The sequence below is a fragment of the Pseudopipra pipra genome, chromosome 3 (assembly GCF_036250125.1).
Source record: "Pseudopipra pipra isolate bDixPip1 chromosome 3, bDixPip1.hap1, whole genome shotgun sequence".
NCBI classification, from domain to species: Eukaryota; Metazoa; Chordata; class Aves; order Passeriformes; family Pipridae; genus Pseudopipra; species Pseudopipra pipra.
Genome location: NC_087551.1, coordinates 65,793,555 through 65,819,521, shown reverse-complemented (window position 1 = coordinate 65,819,521; position 25,967 = coordinate 65,793,555). Strand labels below are relative to the sequence as shown.

The 25,967-nt window shown below is 37.2% G+C and overlaps 1 protein-coding gene across 1 annotated transcript in view; it reads right to left on the bottom strand.

Moving 5' to 3' along the window:
• The window catches only part of MAN1A1 (mannosidase alpha class 1A member 1), a 147,771-nt gene that overhangs the window by 57,746 nt on the left and 64,058 nt on the right, over positions 1-25,967 (bottom strand). The window contains exon 5 of the mRNA XM_064649663.1: positions 7,184-7,278. Within this exon, the coding sequence (XP_064505733.1) occupies positions 7,184-7,278 (95 nt within the window). The remainder of the gene's footprint in view (positions 1-7,183; positions 7,279-25,967) is intronic.

The following is a 25,967-nucleotide window of genomic DNA, read 5'->3' as shown; positions in this document are numbered from 1 at the left end:
CCTTATGTCATTGCATTTTGATGAGGGACTGGTTAATTTACAATCAGACTAGCAGAAAATTTGCCATACCTGCTTGGTACTTGCCATCTATTGGTATACAGGTGACTCGGGTGAACTTCCTATCCTGATTTCTAGAGCAAAACACAAAATATTTCAACTTGCCTATCCTAACTCAAATCCCTCCCTGTTTGCAGAGCAGAAACATTAATATCTTTTTCACAAATAACACACACACATAAAAGCCATTTCCCATTTTTTTAAACCACCAAGACAAAATGTTATGATAGCTGCAGAAGGCTTTCATACCCTGAAAACTGTCCGCTGAGGAGGGGGGCAAGATCTATGAAGTGAAGACCTAGAGCCTCCTGCTCTAACCAGTTCGCTTCTGTGGGGCTGTTTGGCACAAGGTTTGTTTTGTTTTTTAAAAGAACATTACCTATTGTTAGCACCACAGAGATCTATAAAGTGATTGCAATTGTACATTTTATACTGAGGAATCACATTACTAATACTCACACAGGATTTTACACAGATAAACAGTATGATAATTATGAACTTGTAAGTATTTATACTCATTTCACATTGCACTAATAAACTGTGGGAAAGACTTAGTATTTAAACTTAGAATTTGGGACTAGAATCTCTTTCTTTTGCCTATAAAGAAGGTACTTCAACTGAGAAAGATATTTTGCAATAGTAATAATAGGTCCCAAATCCTTCCTGTGCTATTGCCAGAGGGCAGCCTCCCACACAAATTCTGCATTACAATATTGAATTGAAAATGGTATTTGAGTAATACAGCCTATCATTAAGGGCTATCATAAAAATAACATTTTTTCTTAGTTCTTTTTCTTCCTTGCCAAACTGCTATGTTCCTTGAACTTTCTCATGGAATTTTTATGATATTATTATAAATGAGACTTTTTTTTTTACATTGCCTAATGGCAAATCAGACATCACCACAGGTCAAATATACTGACTATTGAACATAAAGGTCCCTTCCAACCCAGCTGATTTTACGATTCTATGATTCTATGATAAAGCACTATGCAATGCTGGCTACTCATTTCAGACGAGGCAAAGATATAGCAAGGAATCTTTTAACTTTAGTGTTCTAACAAGTCCTAAAACAATGAAATTTCTTAGCAGATGACATATAACATGGTGATATCAAAATGCCCCAAACACAAAACTATTTTTCCAGGGTTTTTTGCATTCAATACTGACTCAAGAAATGTAAACTTGCTTATGAATCATACAATTAACTGAAATGTCTGTGCTGAAAAATGTACCCTTTGCTGAAATCATTCTTGTCACTAGTTACTTATAAATTAGGATGGAATTAATTTCCTCAACTCAAGATGTTAGTTCTTTCAATTACTTGTGTACGGTCTTCTTCAGTCAATGGAAAGAGATCAGTATCTCTGGACAGCAGATCATTCTATGCCCAAACATATGCTTGACACCAGACAAATAATTTTTAGAGAGGTAAAGTTCAGCTAGGATTTGGCTCTTTGCATCCAGTGCTAATACAAATCCACACCACGATCCAAATGCCTGAAGGCAAAAGTCTGTTTTCAATTGGTTGTTTTTTCTACAGGGGAAATCTCAGTGTTTAATTCAATATCCAAATCCTTTTTGTTATTATTACCACTCTATTACATTAGTGGAGCCATTTGCCAAAACCACACACAAAAAGCCTTTATAAACCATGTCTGCTACCTTTAGCTTTTTTTCTTACGTATTTTTGATTTCTTCCTCTAACATTATGCCAAAATTACACAGAAGGGATAAAATTAAAGATTTCAAGATTTCATCTAAACACAACTTCTGCATGGTCCTACAATAACAAATTATGCAGACAATGTAAGTTTTTCCTCCCTAAACTTGCTTTAAAAACAGGTTTATTTTTGCTAAAGACAGTCAAATTTGAAGAATAAGCCTTTATTTAACCCTGTAGTCTTAGTCTTTTTTTTTTTCTTTTTTTTTTTTTTTTTTTTTTTAAATTTAATTTAGACACTGGAGTTAACAGAGCAAACCAGAAAAATTAAATTATCCATCCTGGTTGAATTTCTGCAAGAAATGGCTTGTTGCATCACTAGGACAAGTAAAAGCATGAACTGTTAATTATTTTAAAGAATATAGTGTCATACAAGCAACTTGCAAGAGATTTTGCAAAATAATGCAACAATCACATTTCAGGTATTTTGTGACAATGTAAGTGGGAGAATTAAGCTGTCCAAAAAGGTTTACTGAATTTACATGATTGGATCCCTTCTTTGTTACATTTTCAAACTTTCAAGATTCCTTTACAAACTATAAAGGTATATACTCCTAAGTGCATTGATTATGTTTTGGAAAATGTCCCAGAACTCAATGAGAACCATTCTGTTATATGCTAAAATCTTACCTTAGGAATACCAGAGTTTTTCTAACGAGATAGCACACTAAAGACATTTTGAAGACCTCAAGTGCTGTTGGTACATGAGACCTCAAACACATTTTGAATTAGGAAATTACTCTGAAACTTTAAGATATTTTCAAGCAAGTTCTGTTGTCTGAAGACCAAAATTTCATACCTCAGTGCTTGGTTTATTGACCACGTTTCCAGTGAGCTGGAAGGTGCTGAGAGAGAAGCTCCTTTAAATGTCTACAGCCTAAACCACTGCTGGTAGTCTGAAGTATCAGAAGAAGTACTCGATAGTGTGAAGTATCAAAATGAGTGCTCCATAAGAGAACATCACCTGTGTCTGTGTCATCCTGGTAAATGCTGTGGCATTTTACCATAAAAGCCCTCACCAAAACAGCTCTCCAAGGCAAGCCAAAGATGGTGGGGAGAACCATCCTACTCGGCAGTACTGTCATGGAACAGGAATCCTAGCTGGCGGTAAAAATTAATTCAAAATAAAAAACTATGGGTGTATTTTTTCTTGCTATTTTTTTTTTCCTAGTGATGTGAGACAAAAAGCTCTTTTTGAAGCTATGAGTGTATCTTGTACTAAATCAGCAGCTACAAGGGCCCAGTAGCTGCAATAAACTTTTGTTCAAACTTTGAAAACTGTGACGCCTGGAAAAGCCCGTGGCCCAACTTAAATATTCTGTACAAAATGTAGTATTTTATTTATTATTATTATTAATATTAATATAATAACAACAACAATAATAATAAAGTCAAAAGTGGACCTTGTTAAAAATCATGCTGACAATATCCCAGTGGTGTATATTGCAGCTTTGTCACTTCCAACCTCAGTTACCTACAAATGAGTAACTACTTTGTGTAAACAATTTAGCGAGGCCTCTGCTGTCTCACTTCAAAAAATATGTTATATTGAATTGAACTAAGGTCTGCTTTTAATGTACAATCAATGTTAATGTGTGAAAGGCAAAGAACCCTGATCTGACATCAGGCACAGTAAGCATTTTACATTTATGTTGAGTAAATCTTACCACACCCTGGGGTTTGATTTCAATAAAAATTAATCACATATTTCAAACTTCTCCTTTTTAGTTTCTGTTAAGCTTCTTTGCTCTGACTGACTCCAACCACCCCTCAAAGCTTTTCCTCTTACACAACACTTCCCATGGTTGCTGTAGCTATAAATTTTTACATAATTCAGCTTTGTCACTGAGACAGAGGAATAGGCATGGTATACCCCTTGCATACCACGACAGCCTTAGATACTTAGATACCATTTTCAGTTTGTTCTCTTTCCAGAAGTAAAAATATTACTTACTCCAGTTGAAAACTTTTTCATTAAGGTAAGGCATAACTATTTTTCAAAGTTTCAGATGCACTTAAAGGTTATATGCTACACTGATTCTTCATAAAAAGGCAGGCACCTTAATGCTTAACAGTATTGCTACATCATAGCCCAAAACACAAAATAAATAACCTCGTAAAAACTATGCAACTGGTCAATGTATAAAGAGCAAACATTTTACGGAAAATACATTCTTTCACATAAGAATGCTTGTTAGCAAGTAGTAATGTGGTCTTATTGGAAAAATAGTGACTAGAACTCAGATACAGGTCTGCTTTTAAAGGGGGGAAAAGTGTCATGAAGGCACAATTTCCGTATAAAAGAAAAAAAAATGCACAGCATCTTATATTAAGTTAATTCCTGATCGATCCAACAGAATAACATCAGTCTGGGTTCTTCTCTGTATTTCACAGCTGGGCATCATCCCATAAACACAAGCCCTGAACAGCTTCCCTTTTAATAGTTACAGAGATAAAAATAAATAGATACATTAAAAAGATTACTTGATCCTGCAAACTCGATGCAAGGCTGGGTATTTGTTAAGCTTACTTAACTCCCTAAGAAAGTTATAATTTCAGGTTTTTTTATTTCTATAAATCTGAGAGGAAAATTACAGAAAGACACAAGCATTCCAATTGTTCAGTTATAAATTACTTGAAGTTTTTAGAGAGAAAGGGAAATGACAATTTTAGCATGGAGAAGCCCAATTATCACAATTCACTGAGAAGAAAAATATAGGATCATGAACTAGTGATGTTTCAAGAAACTCTTACAGTTAGTGTTTTAGAAGTATTGAAGACAAAATATCTAAACAAAGGATTGTGTGAGGGAGGAAAATAAATAAGCAAATAAATAAATAAAAGTGGCTTTGCCAGCTTGCGTTCCTTATTCCCAAGAATAAGACTCAAACCTGTCTGTCAACTCACTACTGCTTTAAACACTTCTCTGTCTGCAGCCTCTCTTTGTACCAGCATTTTTAGCCAGAACAGTCAGTATGTGCTATATAACCCTGGTTACTTAAATGAAAGGAACCTCAAATTCCTGCAGTACAAGCAGAAGTGAAAAATAGATGCTGCAGATGAAGATACAGAGCAATACCGAGAACATCAGAAATAAGGAACTGCAACTGAAACTTTAGAAAGAAAGAAAAGGAAATCCCAGTACAAACAACCAATCTAATTACTTAAAATGCACTTTAGAGACCAAAGGAAATTTTACAAGCAAACACACTCAAGAATTGGCAAGTAATTTTAGCTGTAGAATAGTACAATGAACTTTTTATTATATTTGATAATTAGGGTTCCACAAAAAAAAAACAGTAAGTGTCCTATGGTCACGAAGCAGTGAGGAAAGAAGCAAGATGAAGAAAAACAATGGAGAAGATAAAAAGAAAAAGACTTCAGCCTTTGGTATATAAGCACATATATATGTTAGACAAAAGCACACATATATGTTTACACACAAGCACACATATATGTTTACACACAGGGGCATGCAAGCAGAGAACAAGTCTGGCTATGATGATACAGGATGAGCAGAGAAAACAAACTATTTCGTGAAGAACATTTGCACAGTGAAATAAATATCCAGCTCATCTGTTAATCCAAAAATAGTAATTTAAAAATAACCACTGACACCCATAATCTATTGTGAGGGTTTTCCAAATTGAAGCGTAAATCAAAATAAAATCAAGTAAAATACTAATCAGAAATGAGGCGTATTAGATCTGTAATATATGCAGGCTTCAGTGGCTTAGCATTTCCTAAGCCTGGATGACAGCATATTTGTTTACTCACAGTATTATGGAAGAGTCATCTACTGAAGGTCAAACCTAGGCAGATGTGGAAGGATTCAGAATGAATAACCAAGAACCCAGCATTTAATGTAAATTTTTCTGCCACAGCAAAAGATATTATTTCAGCACAGATCCTCTTCCACTTTTATGCCAGATAAGAAACGAATCCCTTTTGCATTACCACCTTGCAGTGTTTGTGGCTGACATCTGTAGTGCCCTATAGCAGTTGTTGTGAGAAAGCAGGAATAAAACCATAAAGATCTATCACACAATTTGAGCTATATGCAAAAATTGATTTATTTAGTAGTTAAGCAGGGATTTAGATAAAAGACAAATTTTTAGCCTGAATACTTTAAACACATTTACATATACTACATAGAGCAAGGTACTGTTGTGTTGCAATTTCAAACGTATGCTAGCATTTTGTATTCAGAAGTTTTTCTAACAGCTTACAAATAACCAACACACCTCAAGCTGTTGTACTATTGAACTTGTGAAGAACTCATTAAAGCCTGTTGAGAAGAAATTATTAGAATGCATGTAATTAACCAAAGTCCAAGAATCATCACCAGGCAGCAGTTGATCAGCCCCTTCAATGATGAGAAAGTTCGGGATTTGCTAATTCCCTCCTGCTCCTGCACGCGGACATGCTTTTTTTGTCTTCTACCTCACTGCTGTTCAAAAGGAAGGTGGAAGAAAAGCCTGTCTGAACTGATATGCCAGGGGTTTCTGCAGGACTACCTCTGAGCAGTTTACTGTGTAGCCTGAAGCAAACACAGCCAATCAAGCAACATGTCAATGTATGTCCCACTGTGGGGAAAGGTGTGCTTATAAACACAGATCAAGAACAGTGGAAGCTGCTGACTGCCAAGGAGGGAACCACGCAAAAAAACCACACCACCAACACATGCACATGTGAAATTCTTCAGGATTGACTTTCTTGTGACAAGTGATGCTGGGGTTTTATTTACAATATTAAGAAAGCTGAGGTGTCCTTATGAATACACAAATACACCCCACAGGTGTAACTTTCAATATTCTTCCCCACTCAGTGCAAAGAAAGAATTTTCTTTACCAGCACAGCATCACAGCTAGCAGTCCTGAGATGGACCAAGGAATTCGTGACATGTCTGGAGGCAAGAGTGATTTCAGGAAAGCATGCATCTCCTACAGCAAACACACAGCTGCCTTCAAACCACAACTGCCCAAAGCAAAAGTACTCCTTGGGAGAAGGTACAAAACAGTCACTTGTAGCAGGTATTACTCTTGTTTCTCAGTATGAAGGACGTGCTGATGGTGCATTTGAGAACAGATAAAAATCAAGTGGATAGAAAACTTATCCTTTCAGAGTAGCGCATGCCCTTTTGCTCTTACCCTACCTAAAACAACTGTAAAAGCAATGAAGGACCTCAGTGATGAACAACATGTTAACTGACAAAAATGCAGCCAGTTGTGAGATGAATAAATATATTTCTATGTGTACTCTTGTGTATCCACTTAAATTTCCCAATTTAAATTGTAGAACCAAAAAAGACAAAAACCGTACAGCAATTGTAATAATTCTGTGGTAAAGATGGGTTCAACATAATTTTTATATGTTCTAGTCACCAAAAAACAGTTGGTTTACCTCTTGATGTTAAGCAATGCCCAAGGTATCCCAGTGGGAGTGTTGAAAGCAGGTAGCAATTTCTCTCCAAGCTCCACTGCCTTTTTTCGGAAAACCTGAAAGTTAAGAAGAAACCAAGTGTTGGAAAATGCATTGGTGCTCCAACTAAATTAATTTAAATAATACCATTATTGAGCATATGGTACAAGCCACCTCAGCACAACGAAGCATTCCTGCTCTTTTAGAATGACGTCAAAGGAACAAAGAGGCATGACTTGTTTTCCATTGTAGCTGGTAACAAGAGAACTCAGATAGCAGGATCACCCAGTGACAACGCCCAGATAACCAGCCTCTGGCATGACCCAACCAAACCAGAGCCATGAGTGCAGCCAGACCTGCTCTGGATGTCGCAGAGCAGCTTACACGCTCCCGGTTGCCCCTGTCAGATACGCCGGGCTCAGGGTGGGGGCCATGAGCCAGGCACGCTGCTGCGTCCAGGCTTGCTCGCTGGCAGCTCCCTACCCCGAGCAACACCTCCTGCTGGAGCGGTGGGGACACAGATGCAGAAAGGCCGCCTTTGCTTTCCGTGAGGTTTATTAACAGCGGCTCAGCAGGCTGTGGGAGCCGGGGCTGCATCACCATGTACCTGCTGTACTGGCAATCTGCTGCACGGGCAATCTGTGGCAAAAACACCGCCCCCCCCCCCCGAATAAAAAAATAATTTTGCAGCACTACAGTCTTTATGGACTCAGCTGGCTTATGCCCAGACAGTGTCAATGCCACAATTAATCAAAAAATTAGAATATACCCCCGCAGACAACTGAGACTTAACTGATATTTAGCATCTAAAGAGTTTCAGCTTTCATTTTAAAAACATGAAGTAAAAGGAACCCAAATGCTTAACATATGCCCACAAGAATGATAAACAATTTAACAAGAGAAACTTTGATGAGTTAAAAAGCTGAAACAAAGAGGATTTTGCTTTCCTTCAACTGCCAGCTCAGCTCAGGTTACACTAATCTGATTTTTTGAGAACTGAGTGCTCTACTAAGAGAGTTTTTAATTAGAAGCAATATTGTTCCAACTTAAATATAGAAATCTATTTAGTGATTTCAATATGATGATGTTTAAGGCCTATTTCCTTGGAATTACACTGGGATCTTGCGCAACACTGAAAGGGATTATCCCAGGTGTAGTAGTCAAAATAGCAAAGTGACCTTCATTGTTCTCTCTTTCTAATAATGGCTCCTTTCAATTAATTTTTTCTTCTCAGACATATTTATGATGAATTTATATTTATTTATGTATTAGAAATCAGCTTGTACATCTGATGCATCCTGTGGTGTAGCCATGCATATGTGAATACATAAAGACATTTGCTGATCAAAACAAGGTAATGAAGAAGTTTCTTTCCACACATATAAAATACAGTTCATAAAATCCCAGTTCCTAAAAGCCACATTGAATAAAGGTTTTCTACTATTGAAAATATGTGATCAGCAGTGAATATAAAACTCTGGGATAATCATGTTACCATAAAGAAGCTCTAAACTATCCCAGTCCAAGGTCTCTTCATATGATACATATCTCAAGATAAGGAATTATAGTACAAGATATTTTGAGGACGCTAAGTAATTTCAAGCCAAATTATGGCTGGAGTCAGAAAATTTTCTCAAGTGGATTGCATGTGAGTGCTGGGAGAAACTTGGAGCAAAGCAGCAGGGAAAACAATTTGCTTGGAAATCGCTTCATAATCCATGATATTTTTAACTTCCCAGTTTACCAGTTGTGTGCATTCTGATGAGAATTAGTTATGGATTTGTGATCTTTATCCAGCACACAATTCAGCCTCCCCAAGGGTTAAAACCTTGAGGAACACTCAACAACAGTTGGTGCAGAACAATTACCTCTTAGCAGATTTCCTTGAGAGGAGCAAGAGACAGTAACCCACTATGAGAACACAAGCTTTCCCCTCGTTTCACTACACAGCCACATTTTTCACCTTGGTCTGTTGAAGCCAAACCTAGCCTTTAGTTTTTTAGCACAAGAGAGACCTCCCTCAGCCTTTCACAACATACCGTGAGATCAGCTCATCAGCCTAGTTTAGCACCTCTGCCCTGAAACATTGAAATATTGACAGGAGAGTGGCTATGATGATCCTCCTAAGGAATCGACACACCAGGACCCAGAACTTCTGTAGAAGAACCTGCTGCACAGCATAAAACTCTACCTCTTCCTGTATGCTAGTGATTTTCCTTCTCCTTCCAAAGTTAAAAATAAAAGTCAACTATGGACATTATCCAATTTTATCTCTAAGGCTAATTTAACATGGCTGAACAACTGACTGCCAAATCACTATCTATTAAGCAGAACAGTAGAGACAAGAATGACAAGAATACAACACCACTCTGAATGACTGAACACAATAAATAGTAGCTTCATGCAGTAAAATTATACTCTTTCAGCAAGGGTAAAAGGGGGAAGATTAATAAAGGAACCACTTTATTTCTCAATTTGCAGCTTTAACAGTTAAAGAAAAAATAGGCAAAGCAGGTGCTGCAATTATTGTACACCATCCACAACATTCACGCTATTTTTCTTTTGCAGAAACTTCTAGTATTGGACAAGAAATAAATATTGTACAGGACAAGGTGTTTGTGGGTTTGTTTTTTTTTTTGATAATAGAAGTAAATAAACAACAGAAACTTCTACTTCTTATCTCCACTTATCTCCACTGACATGAATTTCAACTTTTTGCCAAGCCCTGATTTTCATTCATTAAAGTCAGCACTGTGGTAAGCACAAATGGTAACAGCTGTGCTGAGAAGCACAAAGCAAAGGCAGAAATGACAGAGCACAAAAATGAGAGACATTATATAATAAAGGAAAATATCTACAGTAAATTTCCCATTCCAGTAGTTATCTTTAGAGCCTCAAGAACCTTTCCTGGCTTTTCCTCACAAATGGTGAACCAGCAATAATGATTACTTACACAAAGTATTCCAATTGGATCAGACCTGGCAGGAGCTTTCACCATCCCATGCCTGAACCCACCCTTCACCCCACATTTAGTTTAAATATTTACCTATGAGTCTAAAAGTCTATAAACCTCTCACAAGGTCTCCATCACTTTCTCCAGTGCTCTATCATATCTAGACTGCATACTCTTTAAAGAAAAGGGAGTGTGGAGTTATTTACCTGACATGTCGGCAGTCCCTTTATCAGGTGATGCACAGAGTAAGCCACACTGTCATCAATCCCTTCTTTTAAACTGAGGATTCAGATGAAAGTACTCCAACTACCCTTAAAAAGCAGCAAAACCACTAAAAATTTCACTGATATTTAAGTCAGCTAGATGCCATAACATAACAAAGAAAATTATTCTGAGTAAAGCATCGTGATTCAGGAAAGAAAATAATCATTGAAACCAGTCAGAAATACATGATCAGTATGTAACACTATAAAGTTGGGCAGGATATGAAATACTTTCTCAAGCATTTCCCTCTAACCTAATTTTTACCAGGCTTTGGATGTAAAATAATTCTCTTTTTAAACTCTAAAGCATTACTAACATTTTTAAAAGGTATAATACTGATTCTCACCGTGTAAAATGGACTCCTCCATGAAATTAGTGTGAATTCCTCTGTAGCCCTATTCAAAATTAGCACTGAAGTCCTACTCAATATCAGCACTAAAGTAAGTTAGATACTTCCTATAATCATAAATAGATTATATAGAAGACAGAGTTACAACATTTTCAATCACAATCTCTGTTTATATCAGTAGGTTGTGAAATGTTAAATGTAAAATGAGCTCAGGGTTAATAAAGCAGCACCTTCATTGTCCTTTGAGTTACCAACCTGGAGTGCCTTACAGACACAAAAGTCACTCCAACCATCACCATTACTCCAAGCCAGCAATTCTTTGAACAACATTTGAGTAAACACTAATACCAAAACATGAAATCCACCTCATTGCTGCACGCGGTTACCGTCTGTTCATTCCACAGGCAACAAACATACCAAGAAAGGGAAAAACCCCCTCATATTCTCACTCATTAGATATTCTTAATTATTTTTTAAATACATATAAGTATTTTTGTTCTTAGTAAGAGAGAATAAACTAATAGATCATACATCTAGAACTGCAATGCTCATGTTAGAACACCCAATGCCACAATCAATCAGATCTTGCAGACTCTCCCATCCATTAACAAATCTTATTAGGGAAAATAGCGTTCCCACAGAGAAATGAGAATGTGCCTGCAAAGATGCAACTGCAGGGCTAAGACCAGACCTGTCATCTGGTGAGCACTGGTTTTAATTATAGTGCAAGAATGTTATCTCCTCTGGATAAACAAAAATGTTTCCTCTGGCTGGAATGACAAATCCCTTTGAAAATGTTAGATTACCTCATTGTAGATTTAATTGCTGTTGCTAATCAGGAAGAAAAGAAAACATAGGAAACGAGAAATATCTTAGAATTGTGTATGAGGCATGTCTAATTAAAAAAGAGCATAACATGGTACAGTATCATAAATTAAACAACAGTCAGAATTCTGCTTTAAAAAGTCCTCCATACGAAGGAAACTAGAAGTAAAAATTTAACACCAAAGCAAATAATACTATTTTTTAATTTTTTTTCAATTGACAAAGACATTTTCTGAACATTTCTAATTCTGTCAAATTAAGCATTTCTTATTTTTGTTTTTATATTTACAGATAGAAACTGACAAGCCACTAAGTAAGATTTATTGCTTTCTTTCCTGTACCCGACTGCCTTTCCCAGTAGGGTAAGGAATGAATATTTCAGTGCAAAAGCAGAAAACGAGAGCAGACAAATGAACAGGGACAGGCCGTTTTGCTGCTCTTCAGAACACTGAATACAAATCCTTCCAGCATAACAAATGTTGATTTGGATTCAAAGTGATCTCCTAACAAAATAACTCTCTCAGAAGAGCTTATTACAATACCTTCTTTACTGAAAGATGATTCAGTATTTTTGCTATATTTACATGTGTTTTACTTTTACAATGAAAGATTAGAAATGCTACAAAAATTGTGGTACTCCACCTGACATACTATAATACTTGAAATAGTGGAAGTTTAATTCTGCCACTATTTGCAATATCTAGTGATACCACACCTAAGTGCCATATTACTTGAAACCATTTCCTATAATACATTTTCAGTGTTTATGACACCTGGGTAAGTTACCCAGAAGCTGACATTAATTCAGCAGTAATTACTGCTTTCACAGTTACCATCACCTTGACATTACCAGGTGGCTTTGAGTTTAATTTCATTCAGTCCTCACTCCTGGCTGAGCCAAGTTAGTTATGAATTTTCTGCACTAAAAGGTGAGACAGTTAATAACATTTCTGGAAACAAGCACTGTAATGAGTCATGTCAGTGTGATAATAAGTACCAACAAAAGAAGCCAAATGGACTTCATTGAGGACTTTTAAAGCTGTAGTAGTATTTTTGTACATTCAGATCCAAAAGTGCTGGGAGTGTGTTTTGAGCATTTTCCCCAGGAAACAGACTGTGTTCAAGACCACCTCACTAGCTCCGGGCCAGCCCTGTTCCTGCTGGACTTGAGCATGTGAATTGCCACACAAACACATGAGCCCACCTCCAGGCCAGGACTGCACCCAACCTCAAGTCTTCCTACTAGAACACAGATGAGGAGGACAGTGCATTAAAAACTTGAGGCTACACCTATAGTGGTCAAAGACCAGCCAGAACAATTAATACAAGGGCACACACTGATAGCAGTCAGCATAACGTTCTTCACCACTCTGGGCAGGCTTTTCAGTTTGCAAGCACCTTTGCCCATCTGCACAACTTTGCTCAAAGCTGATAAGCCTCCCCTCAGTCCCCAAGACCAGAGTGTCACTGATGGCTGAGACCTGGCTCTCCTGGAGTTGCACCAAGATAGAGCTCCAAAGATTGGCTGCATGTGGGGAGTTTCCCTAGAGAGGCAATGGGGGGGCTTCTGCACTACACACCTTAAGGCACCCTTCTTTCTGTACTGGCCAATCCAAGCCCACCCTCAGGGGCATTTCAGGCACAGTCAGACCCCCAGCAGCAAAGAGATGACTCTGCACTGGAAATTTAAATTGTCATCAATTCTGTAAAAGCACCATGAGAAGAAACACAACGTGCTTTAGCTCCTTCGCAAAGGGGTTGTCACACCTTCACATGCAAATATTAACTGGACAGAGCAGAATTTTGTTTTATTAAGAATTAAAAAAGACACCCCCTTCCTGGAGATTAGCATGGTACAACTGGTCTTCTTCCTAGCCCATTGGAATATCAGCAGAGGAAGCACAAGTGAAGCTGTTACACAGCATGACACAGGGGTATCTTGGGGTTAGGAAACGTCAGTAATCCCAAGAAAATGAATAAATTAAAAAAATCTACTTAGTTTGGGAAATAATCTCCGATGTTCCTGTCATTAAAATTCTCAAAATAGCTAGTTTTCATACAAATCTCCCCCTCGCACATATAAACAGTATCACAGCTGAATAAAGCAGGAGGTATATCTCATTCAAAAATAATGACAATCTGCAGCCATCCTCACAATCCTGCCCAGCATCTGCCATCATACAGTGCTGGGCTGGAACGTGTTAAAAGACAAATGGTTTTCAGTGGAGACAGCATGGAAAATATAGATCCTGTGGTAAAAGAGGATCCCAATCTAAGGCTGAAACAATCACAGGGTAGTATTTATTATGAGATCTTCAGTGTGCCAGCAGCAGACATCGGAGCACCCAAGCCTTGCAAAAGCTCTCACCACCCAAGATGATGGGGCGATTTAGGAAGGTGCACACAGGTTTCCAGCTTTTGAAAATAGTGACTGTAGAAGTAGGCAAATAAATTACTGAAGAGATTCAAGCAGCTTGTGGTATCTGTGAGCAACAGTTCTATTTCACCTGCAAACTGCTAGAACAGTACATGTCTTGTTCATAACTCAAGGAAGTAACAAAGATGGGTAAGCTTTTACATTTGTACTGCCCTTTCCAGAATAGTCCAGTATCCTGGTCACCAGACCATAGAAGAAAATCCACCTTAAAAAGATGCTTATTACGAAAAGTATATTAGATTAAAAAAATAAAATTTAAAAATACCTTCTTTTATTCAATTAGCCTTTTTTTATGATTTCACTGATGGCAAGAAAATTAGTTTTCTTTTCTAGCTGACAATTGTACCAAAGAACTCACATAATACTATGAAGAGTATCCCCTCTTTAGAAAAGACTGTAGAGAACTTAATCAAATGGAAGTAACTGGATTAGCGAGAGATTTCCAGGTTTCATCCAAATGCACATAGCAACAAGCATAAACCCCCTCAAGTTATCAGCAGTAGCTAATGTGTGTAATTACTTCAGTTGTTTTGTAACAAAAGAATTTCTAAGTAGATCTACTGTGTTTGAAAATCTTATTTTAGGAAGGCTAGTAATAAATGGTACCAACTATCAGAAAGAACATCAGACATAAACCAAAAAAATATTAACGTACAGTAACTTATCCATATCTGACTTGCAGACTTTAAAACTCAAATAAAGGAATGAATTTCTAAATAATTGCAGAACTAAAAAATCATAAAGGAAGAGTTTGTTCTTGTTATATTTAGTTACTTCACCTCGTGTTATTCATGTGCATTTAAGATTGCTTACACAGACAAACTCCGAGGACTATTTAACAGGAAGAAATTTTAGACCACAAGAGAAAAAGTAACTGGTAATTTATCTACTAATGTCAAGAAAGCATAATTTTTTTATAGCTTATGTATACTTGAACAACTACAATCTTAGCTACAACCCATTAGCAGCTGGAAAGCTCATGAACCAACCATTTAATAATATCTATGCCGCGATAATTCAAGAAAAGGTGGTGATGAATGTAGTAAACAAACTTTAATGATTGTCTGTAATAATAAAAGGGACATGTTACATGTTACAGCCTTTGAGAATTCCTCACCCCAGACTCAGGGCAGCTCTAATTTTTCAAGAGGTGCAATACATAGAATGTATGAAGAGTAACAAGCTGGATTTGCTGCATATGTACAGATTACCTGCGTGCTGGTAACTGGCTCCTGAGGCACAAAATACAGGTAACAAGCCTAACACCTACAAAAACTATGCTCAAACCTTAAGACTCTGAAATACCACACCACCCCAAATACATAAATTATGAAACAGCTCAGCATCAGCAAATCAGTGTCAAAGATTTGGGATGCCAGTTTTGCATCCTATCAGCAATAGAAAGCCCGGAACATTGGGTCCAGTCAAATAAAGCTTGTTTTTTTCAGCAAGGTCAGATGGCAAGCTAACAGGCATTATAAATGTCTGCAGCCCATGATGGAGGACAAAGCCCACACCTAAGAGCTACTGGAAGTTTTAAATATCTGTTTTTACCCAATATCCATATAGTTGCATATTAACCCACTATATATGTATTACCACAATGGTATGTCCTGCTTTGAACAACAGGCAGCACTGTAAGAGGCACCATACAACTATATGGTGTACTAAAGTATTAACAGACACCAGCACTAAAAAGATCCTTCCCAAGACTCCTCTGTCCCCCCAAAAATAACCCCTTTCCAACCTATGGAAATCTGACATTGATATGCTTGGATGCTGGTGAGAGACACAGTCAGCCCTAGAAGCAACTCACAGACTAACACCAGGCAAGGATGTCAAGAGTACAAAATACATCACGTATTTAGTCCTTAGGTCTTCTACAGTTCAGGAAGATGATACATGTATTTGAAAATGTATTGAATGTAAGAAAATATGAATGAAATTAAAAATATGGCACATACAATGGAAACTCATTATATTGTGAAGCGATACAGAAAACATCTGGATGTCATCTCAGAGGTTTGAGTTTTTTTCTTGATTAAGGAAACAGCTGCCTTAGTAAAATTACTCATACCCAGCAGTAACGAAGAGTATCTTTTAGCACAATTCTTCTGTTAAGCCACAAACATCTGCTTCCTAATTTTCTTTTTATTTAATCTTGTGTACCCAGCCCAAGTGTTGTAACAACAAATTTAAATAGCTGCCTCATTTTATATCTTGCAAGCTATCAAAACTAAACAAAGAATACCACTTTGCATATGAAACTCTCCTTTCAAGCAGGTGACCATTGAGAAGTGATTTGCAACACCATCTGTGTGAAAGCAGGGGGTGGGGTTGAGGAGCCTAATAGACTTTGCATGGTGAATCAATAATTACATCCTTAATGTAGCATAAAGTGCTAACAGAAGATTCATTCCTAGCCTTGTAAATTCGGTTGTATATTTTAATTTCAATACCATTAAGTTACTTAGAGTGATGCTTTCACTCTAAACTACACTCCTAGACCATGGTGGCAGGCACAGAGAAGGCTAAAATCACTCTGTGTACATAAACGTAATTCTATTTGCTTTTTAATGGTAAGTCAACAGCAAATGGGGAGCTGTTTGTTTCAGCCAGTGTTACATGACCCTTGTAATGGCATTAATGGCAAGAGTTTTAAAAGATGGTTATCAAATATACAAGTATAACCATAGATCAGGATATCAAGGATGCCTACTTTAATTGTTCTTCCACTCGTATTTTTCTAACTTCATTTACTCACTTTAATGTTTTACTCTAACCAGAACAATAGCTTAATGAAATGGCTCTCAGTAGTTTGAATCAAAAAAGTCCTTGGACAAAAGTGCCCAAGGCTCAGAATCTCCCATATTCTATCATCTTCCTTCAACCGACCACTAGCAAATCTGATCAGCTCACCAAGTAAACGGAAAAAAAATAACTACTCTGCCTTTTTGTTCTGCTTCTCCTCTGAAGGGTGGTCTTCCTCAATCACTACCTAGTCTCAATCTGACATCACCACAGGTATTTTAAGTTAGTTTTTTGTATCACTCAGAGGCAGTCCTCAAATAGTTAAAATTTGTATTGACTGTGTCCTCAGACCAGGTAGTACAGAGCAGCAGTTCTCCAGCCAGCTCAGGGTTTGTTTTTTCTGAAATTACTCCTATTGTTGTACAGAAGTCATCCTGGGTCTGCAGTTGTAGGGCAGTGGCCCTAAGAAAGAAAAGCTTTCCTTTTCCCTGTTCTTTTCATGCAAAGTGCTCCAAATAGTCAAGGGGCTGTGTTTTCATGAAGCTGTCAGTGAAAGTTCACAGAATCAGAGGATGGTTGAGGCTGGAAGAGACCCATGTGGAGGGAGCTCTGGAGGTCATCTGGTACAACCCTCCTGCTCAACCCAGAGCCTGGAGCATGTACAGATAGATTTTGAATATCTCCATGGACAGACTGCACAATGTCTCTGGGTAATCACTGCAGTGCTCAGTTGCCCTAATAGAAAAACATGTTTTCTGATATTCACAGGGAACCTCTTGTGTTTCAGTTTCTGCTGAAAGTCTTATATAAATGTTATACATGCATATACACAGCATTAGGACACTCAGGGCAGTGTCACAGTCCTAAGTGACTTGTCCAAGTTATATCTTCAGTAGACACTGAAACAAGGTATTTATCAAGAGTCTTGTTTGATAAGGTTGTAGTGGCTTGATTTAGAATGAAGCAAGCAATAAACTCATCATAATAACAACAATAAAAACAACTAATAACCAGTGAACTACATGCAATACAGGTTATGAAAGGATTAGCACAAAGAACAAAATATGATGAGAATCCAGACCGACAAGTTTGAATACTGGTTTCAAAAACAAATCATGATGTTAGGCACAGAATTACCAAGTTCCAGGCTTCACACAGTCTTCATTAAACACAAAAAGCTTAAGGAGTTCATTTGCATTACTCTAATATCCTTTGCCAGAGACCCTCTGTTCCTCTTCACACACAGGTAACTCCAATGACCATAAATTTGATGTGTTCATAGATACAAGGAGAATAAATTAAGCACTACTCTTGTAGTGTTTCTTCTACTCTTTAAACATATATAAAATATAATGAGTATTCACTGCAAACTAATGTTATGCATTAAGGTTGTGCCATGTTTAAACAGTAAAGTGCTTCTTTTAATCCTTACGCTAGGCCTGAAGTCAACACATTTCCAAATGTGATTGCAGATACTGGAAACAAGTAAAATGATCACAAGTACAAAGACATTGTCAACTGTCACTGTGTTAGATCTGCAGCATAGATTGCTTAGGAACAAGCCATTTGATCATAAAACTCTCTCACTGATCTTTCTCAACCACCAGCAGTTACAGACTACTTCTGTCTCACTTGTATAAATATATGGAAAAGAAATCAAGTGTTCTACCTGTTACAGCCCTCATGTTTTAGTCGTTTCACAGGTTCAAGTAAATTTGTTTTGGTAAATTCCATTAAAAATAATGGGATTGAAAAGGTGCCATTTGAGTAAATTCAGCTTGGATTTGCTTGACTCCACGACAGGTGAGTTAGGTAACACTAACAGTTGCATTAATGCATTTTTAAGCTGTTATTTTTCAGGGGGAGGAACAGGTTAAAATTTAGCATACTCTGCAGGCTCCTTTCTCCACAACATTTCTGACACACAATCTAGCTGACTTTTTATATAACTAATGTAACAAGAAAAAACTTCTACATAGCAGGAAAAAAGATGATGGTTTCTTAACTCAGTGTTTCCTTTCTTATTGTTGAGATTTCTCTGACAGACATTGGTCAGTGAATTGTCTGATGAATAATGGGCACATCCAAAATGAGCCTAAATAAAGCACTTGTGTATTTTCCTTAAATTAAATATAAGAAATGTGAACTCTTGTAGTTCTTTTTATGTAAGCCAAACAGGAGGCTTCAAGAGCAAAGAATGTTGATTTAAGAAGCTGCTTTTATGCTGTAAGTTAAATCATCAGGCAGACTAATTCAATTTCTTTCTGTTTACTGTAAGACTACTTCTCTTACTGGACAAGCCATAAAACTAAAGTGACTAATATATAAAGAGGCAAGCAGACATTTTCAATTCTTAAGAATCAGAAACAAGTTCCTCTGACTGAGCAGCAGAGCTGCCAGCATGTCACATTTATGAGCAATTCAACTGCTTCTCTGAATTCCCTGCAGTTAAAACTTTTTTTATAGCTAAACCTCAAAATCATTCCTGTAATTAAGTAGCAATGAGTTGTTCTCTGTAAAGATTAACATTATTTTTGAATACATATTTGGAGGTAATAATGGTTAGAAGTATTCATAAAGATTTCAAGCATGCGTATTAGCATGTGTAGGTATTATTACACTGCTTTCCATGCGCCCACTTGAAGCAAGAGGAAAGAAAAAAGGCATGACAGTCATGTAAGCTCTCTCCATTTTTAACAAAACCCATGACATGGCTCTAGTGTTTTATATTACTCTTTGACTGAACCCTTCACATTCCTAGAGAATACCTTGTAGGTTGCACTAAATTAATTTCATATTTGATGGTACGTAAATTAAAACATTAGATTACCTTAACTGTAATTTCAAGTTGGAACTAGATACAAAAATGTCTTCGAAGTATGACTTAGAAAAAGGGCATCTTAGCACCAGCTCTACTCATTAATTCTATTACCAACTGTCATAGTCCATCAAGAAAAAAAAATGGTTGAGCAAGTTCTTCTTGTTATCTCAGTAAGTCTTTACTTTTGACCTTGTGTCAGTTAATAAACATATTAACACAGAACCTTCAAGCAAATCAGAAAGGCCGATGGCATTTAACATCAGAGTAATTCTGCTCAGACATGCTGAGAACTACCACTGTAGTTTCCTGCAGCAGTGTGGCAATGTTGGCCTAGAGCCTCTCAGCAGTTATAGATTTTGCCTGAAATCAGGAAGATTATTTTTTCTTCCCTCTCAAATATAAATGGAAATAAAAGCAACTCTGGAAAGAAAAGACTGAGCACAGACTGAATGATGTTTGTAAGAGATTCCCTACAAGCAGCAAATGCTGATGAGAAAGTTTGAGTTATTCATTGGTTTTGCATGATAAAAGGAAAAAGATTGAAATTGTCTGTATACTATGAATAGTGTTTTTAAGAACAATTTGGGGAAAATAGCATCCTTTAAGAAACGGCATTGTGAGCTGCTGACTTTGTTCTGCAGCTGTTGGTTTGAAGAAAACAAAAAAGAGTTTTCAAAGAAAAATGGAAGGAGTGAAGTTCATAGCATATCCTTTTCACATGATGATCTATTGGACTGTAAAATTATCTAGTCATGCTCGCAAAACTTAAGGACAATTTGCCCCTCAAGGGACAACACGACTTTAAAGCATTAACAGGACTGAACCAGCTTCCGAACCAACTAGTAGGGTTATTTTGCTTAGCCTGCAAAAGCAGACGAATGCCTAAAGACTGAGGAAAAGAAACAAACCAGACACATCTAGTTCTTCAGATTAACCACTTACACAGCCTTTTTGATAGTTCAGTGCATCTGAAGTATAAGAAACAATGGAACTGGCCCTGCCAGAAAGAAGACAGCTTTCTGTTAATTGAAGATTGACTCTAGTCCAGTAACAGTGGTGCTGGAATGATCTTCCTTGTTTGCTTTAGAATTTTGTAACTTTATATAAGGTTGGGTTTTTTGGATGTTAAAATAAGCTCTTGAGCCTTCATGCAGCTGAATGACAAGAGTCCCCTTATACTATACTGTCTTAATTAGCCACTATTTGAAGGAGTTCATCAGGGTTGAGTGGGTTAATGTAAGCAATTAAAGATATTGAGTAAAGAAAATCAGAGCAGAACACACAAAAAAAAAATCTAAGTTTTTCAAAATGTTTTATCACCTCCTGACCTCTCTTATATCTTATGCTTTACTAGGAAATTAAAGAGTAAGATAGCAGACCAGATAGCACACCTCCAGGAATACAAAAGCTTGTTGACATGTTGACAAAAATTTGCACTGTAAACAATGAGCTAAGAAACTGAATTTGCTGTTTAAGTACATCCTAAATTATTTTTCCTTGAGAAAACCAAGTAAGATTTGTATGAGGCACTGGCACTACGTGCCACTCCTCTTTTTCAGCTTTCAGATCTTCATGTTTATTCTCTTCTCAGTCTTTAGCTTAAGAAAAGTTTGCAGTTTGCACAATTCTATGCACTTAGCCCTGGGCAAAATGAGCCCTTATATTTACTGATTTGAGGAAAAAAAAGATTTGTCTTTCAAATACTTCATGACAGCTCTGTTTAGGGACGATCACCTGCCAAAAACACAAATTCCCCTTAGCATCCATCGTCTGGAAGTGGCACAGGATTTTTCATGTGAACATCATGTCCAAATTCATTCTCAGTCATTCGCAGATAGGGTGCAAATACAAACTGTGTATGGCAGAGGCAAGCCTTTGGCACTAGAGAGACAGGAACTGCACTCATTTATCAACCACAACATTTATCAACATTATTCAACTGTTGCATTTTTGCAAACAAATGGCAAACAAATACCACGTGGATTCCTGCAGTTACTGAAAGACATGGGAGAAAGCTCCCTTCTCATCTTACAAATCTTTCATATTTCTGTTGTCTGAAAATAGCAAACCTGCCAAAAAAACCCACTAGACAGGCCAATTAGCACTCGCCACAAATTGACCCCAAGAGGTCATGCTAACTTAAAGCCAGTGAACCTTGTATGTATCTGTTTCACATTTAATCCGCTTAGCAAGTGTGTTGCTAAGTGCAAAGGAGACTAAAAGAGTACCTGTTGCTTCTGCAGCAAAGATACTATTATCTGCATCTATTGCTGGAGACATGAAGGGCATGCAAGAACAGCAATGGTGTCTGCTTCCGATTTCAGGCACTCAATTTTCTCAGTGATTTACAGTTAGCTTGATGCAGCCAAACTGGTATGTGGCACAAAGTGGTGTTTTGTAATGAATTTCTAATCTGATCCTTCAAAGAGCAAATTGGATAAGAAACTTTCCCAACTTCATCATAAATTTCTGTTTGCTTGATTTGTATTTAAAATACTAAGAATTAATTAATGCTTACATAATTTTTAATAGAAGTAATTTAAATTTTTCCAAAAAGATACAAAAGTAGAAAGATTCTTTGCTAGTCAGCTTTGAGAATCTGATGTAATGCCTTCAGATGCCTTCTGCCAACAGAATCAAAAACATGGTAATCTATTGGATGGTTTATGCTTTTATGTTCTCTAAGCTAATAAGAGTTATCACCTACTTAGCTCCCAACTTAATGAAAAATAACTATTTTTGTCTAGGGAGACAAAGCACAAAATGGACTCTTACATAAACTAGCAATATATTGTGAAATATTTAGATGAAGAAATGAAGAATTACTCCACATCCAGAGTAAAATAATATTTTCACATTTTTCTTTTGGAAAAATCAGTACGATGATTCAATAACAACTTTTACTTATCACCTAATTGAACTTTTACACCATATCCACAAAGAGAATATACTTTCCCAAATATTTTACATAGCCTAGAATTTAAGCAGAATAAATTAATGCTGATCTATTCCCACTGTCAGCTGACTGAGATATCTTTATGTTGTTTTCATTTGCAGAAAGAAGTAAAATTCTTGGCTGTGATATTATAGATAAGGATTATTCTTTAGATATGGATATTTGCAACAATCTAAACACTACTTGCAAATGTCTCCACCAACCCCTGTATCTAACCATATGTTGTACATTTTCTTTTAAGTCTGTAGAACAACTTCACCAACTTTTCAGGCACTGTGTTTTTACCCTGCTGTGACTCCTTATAATTGCAACTGCATTTGCTGGTACAAAGTGACAGAAGTGAACACGGAGATAAAAGAGAGAAATATCTTGGAAACAACTTCTCTGCAGATGCATGGTGACTCTGGACAGACTGTTAATAGTGTATCACTTCTTCTGTACAATATATTAACACACATGCAAAGAATTCTTTTGGGTCTATCTGGAGCTGCTGCTGCTCAAAAGGAAACCATACACACTGATATTTCTGATAGACAATCTCTCTCCAACTGTTCTGTAGAACCAGAATGAAGTGAAACTGCAGGAGCTTGTTGAGAGCCAAATCCTCAGAAGAAACAAACAGCTCCTTCTCAGCTGCTTGAATTCTACTCAGTAATACAGCCCATGAGGTTATGCCAAATAGAACAGCTGTTACAATCACAATCAGGTAATAATACTTAGCTCTCATTATCATCCATTCTCCTTTCTAGCAATTTACCATCACACTACAGTAGTCTGGAGGTAAGCAGGGATTTTAGTTAAAATTAATGTAACGAGCAACTAACTTTTTGGTTATTTCTAAAGTCAACATGTCAAGTTGTTTGCCATGGGACAAAACAGATTTTTTTGTTGTTGTTTTGAGAAAACTCCCCAAACAAACTCCTTTCAGTTATGCGAAAGGGAAACCATTAAAAGTGATGAACAGGGTTACATACAGGTTGAAGTTCTAAACTCATGTTTCTCAGACCAAAATCAGGGCTCTGACTCCTGGTTTCATAGAGGCTTAGATATGGCAGCTGCAGCAAGCTATCACCATAGCTTCTCAGTCTCCTGCTGTGGATATTCACACTGATGACAGAGAACTGAAAGCAAAACATACCCACTGCTGGACTCCAGCAGACAGCAATTCATGGAATTAATGTAAATTGTCACTATTCTCACTCAGAGTTGCCTGAGGGCCTTTATTCTGAAGCACAAAAAATGCTGGTGATGACAGCTAATTGTGTGCCCGATGGTGGTGCCTTACTGTGGTACAGGTGGCAGAGTCTCCACAAGGCTTCAGGTACTTAGATCTGAGAAAGTTCAGTGTCATGGTATGTATATGTGGTATCAGTAACTCCAAAGCAGAGACGGAAGAGAAGGAAAACCAAGAAGCAACATTTTAATTAAGTGCAAGGCTGGAAATCCACATCTCTGTTACCCATACCTTTGAATTTTTCTCAGAGTTATATGCGGGGCCAGCTTGAGCAGCAGAGTTGCACAGAGCAGCTGAGCAAGTAGCACTGGGAGAAAGGGGACAGAAATATTAGGAATGAGAAAGCTTTTGGAGTAAAGGGAACCTATTTAAGAGAGATGGGTTTCATCAACAGCGACAGCATAATTGCACCACAGGAACTTAAGAGACAGAAATAGAAGACTGAAGGGCAATCTGCTTGCAACAGCAGAGAACAGTCTACATAAAAGAAAATCTTAGGAGTCGAGGTTATCTCCAGAATGTGAATCCAGAGGGAATGTGATGCAGCTAGCACAGAAAGTGAACAGCCTTAGATTTATTAAAGGTGGTGAAGAGACTGAAATACTAATGGAGATTACAGACTGTGATAGTGGGAAACAGAGGAGATTTTAAATCCTTCTCTGTCCCTGAGTAGGCTGTTAAGTGTTACATTAGAGCTGATATAAACCTCGCTTTTATACACTGTCATGACAGCTTCTTGCAGAAACTCAGAGTCCATAAGAGAAAAAGTAGCTCTTAACTTAGTTTGACATATTGCTATCTAACAGGGGCCACACACTCCAATTCAACATGCTGTTATAAACAAAAGGTTCACTTTGCTAATGTTTGAGTTTGGAAAGAGAATCAAGATGACCAGCTGCAATGAACTTAGAAAGAAACAGGCAAATGCATAAAATTCTTGGAGATGACTTGGAGAATAAAATATGAGGTTCAGAGTCCAAAATTCTCAAATCAAAAGGCTCAGATGACTTCTACCTTCTTTTGCTATGACTGTAAAGAAGTTAATTAAAAGTAAAAGTATATTGAGTCCAGCTAAGAAGTACAGAAACTGATAATGCTTGACAAGTTAAGTGAAAACTCTCAAGTCAGGCTAAAAGTAATTTTTCAAGAACAGAGAAACAGGAGGCTTACTAGAGAGCCAGAAGAAACAATAAGAGATCTGTGTAAAAAAGCACAGTACATGAAACAAAGCCATTGAAGAAAAGATAAATTTGCCCCAGTGTTCTGTCTTGAAGAGCCTAGGCAGGTTTCCATGCAAGCAGGTTCTTAAAAGAACAAGCCTAATGCACTGTTGCAATATTGAGGCTGAACTAGTGACTTCTTGAGGTCACTTCCAAGCTGAATGGCTCCAGGATTCAATCATAAATCTATAAAAATGAAACAAATCTTAAAGATCATTTCAGAGCTCTAAAGGAACTAAACCACGACACCACTGAAATACTGATGTATTGCTTAAAATGGGCAGCAGATGGATGGTAGGTGGGAAACAGGACCCAAATCTGAAACCAGAGCTGCAGAAAACTACAGGCAATTTCAGTTTTCTAGTTTGTACCACAAAGGGAACTCTACTGCCAGTCTGTGAAAACAATTAAGGAGGAGTTAAGTGGCATTCACACAGAAGTGATCAAGCTGATACAGTATGCCTGCAGTTTCAAACAGCATTAGAAATCAAGCTTCCAAGGCATAAAAGGAAAAGGCCTCTTGTTAATTAGTGTCAAATTAAGTGAGAGGAAGCAGGAGATAAAACATGTGGTCAATTCTCACACTGGTGAGCTAAGATCCCCAAGGCACATACACTGGGAACTTACATTCTGATTTGCACTAATAGGCCAATACCTTTGTAAAGGTGACAAATTTCATTTTCCTAACATTCAAGACTGCTAAATGATGGATTATATATTCTTTTGCATTTATGAAATTTAAATATTCTCTCTGAAGAGACACCTCTACAAGAGAGGGAGAGACAGATAAAATAGCTACAGCTAAATTCTGGAGAATGTCTTAGCACTATATGAAGTCAGTAATCTTCTGTGGTCAGCCTGGCAGAGGCAGCTCTAGATCAATAGCATCTGCATCATTATTTCATGCCTGCTCCTCATTAGTAAGACAGCTCTACAATCACTGAGGGATGGCGGTT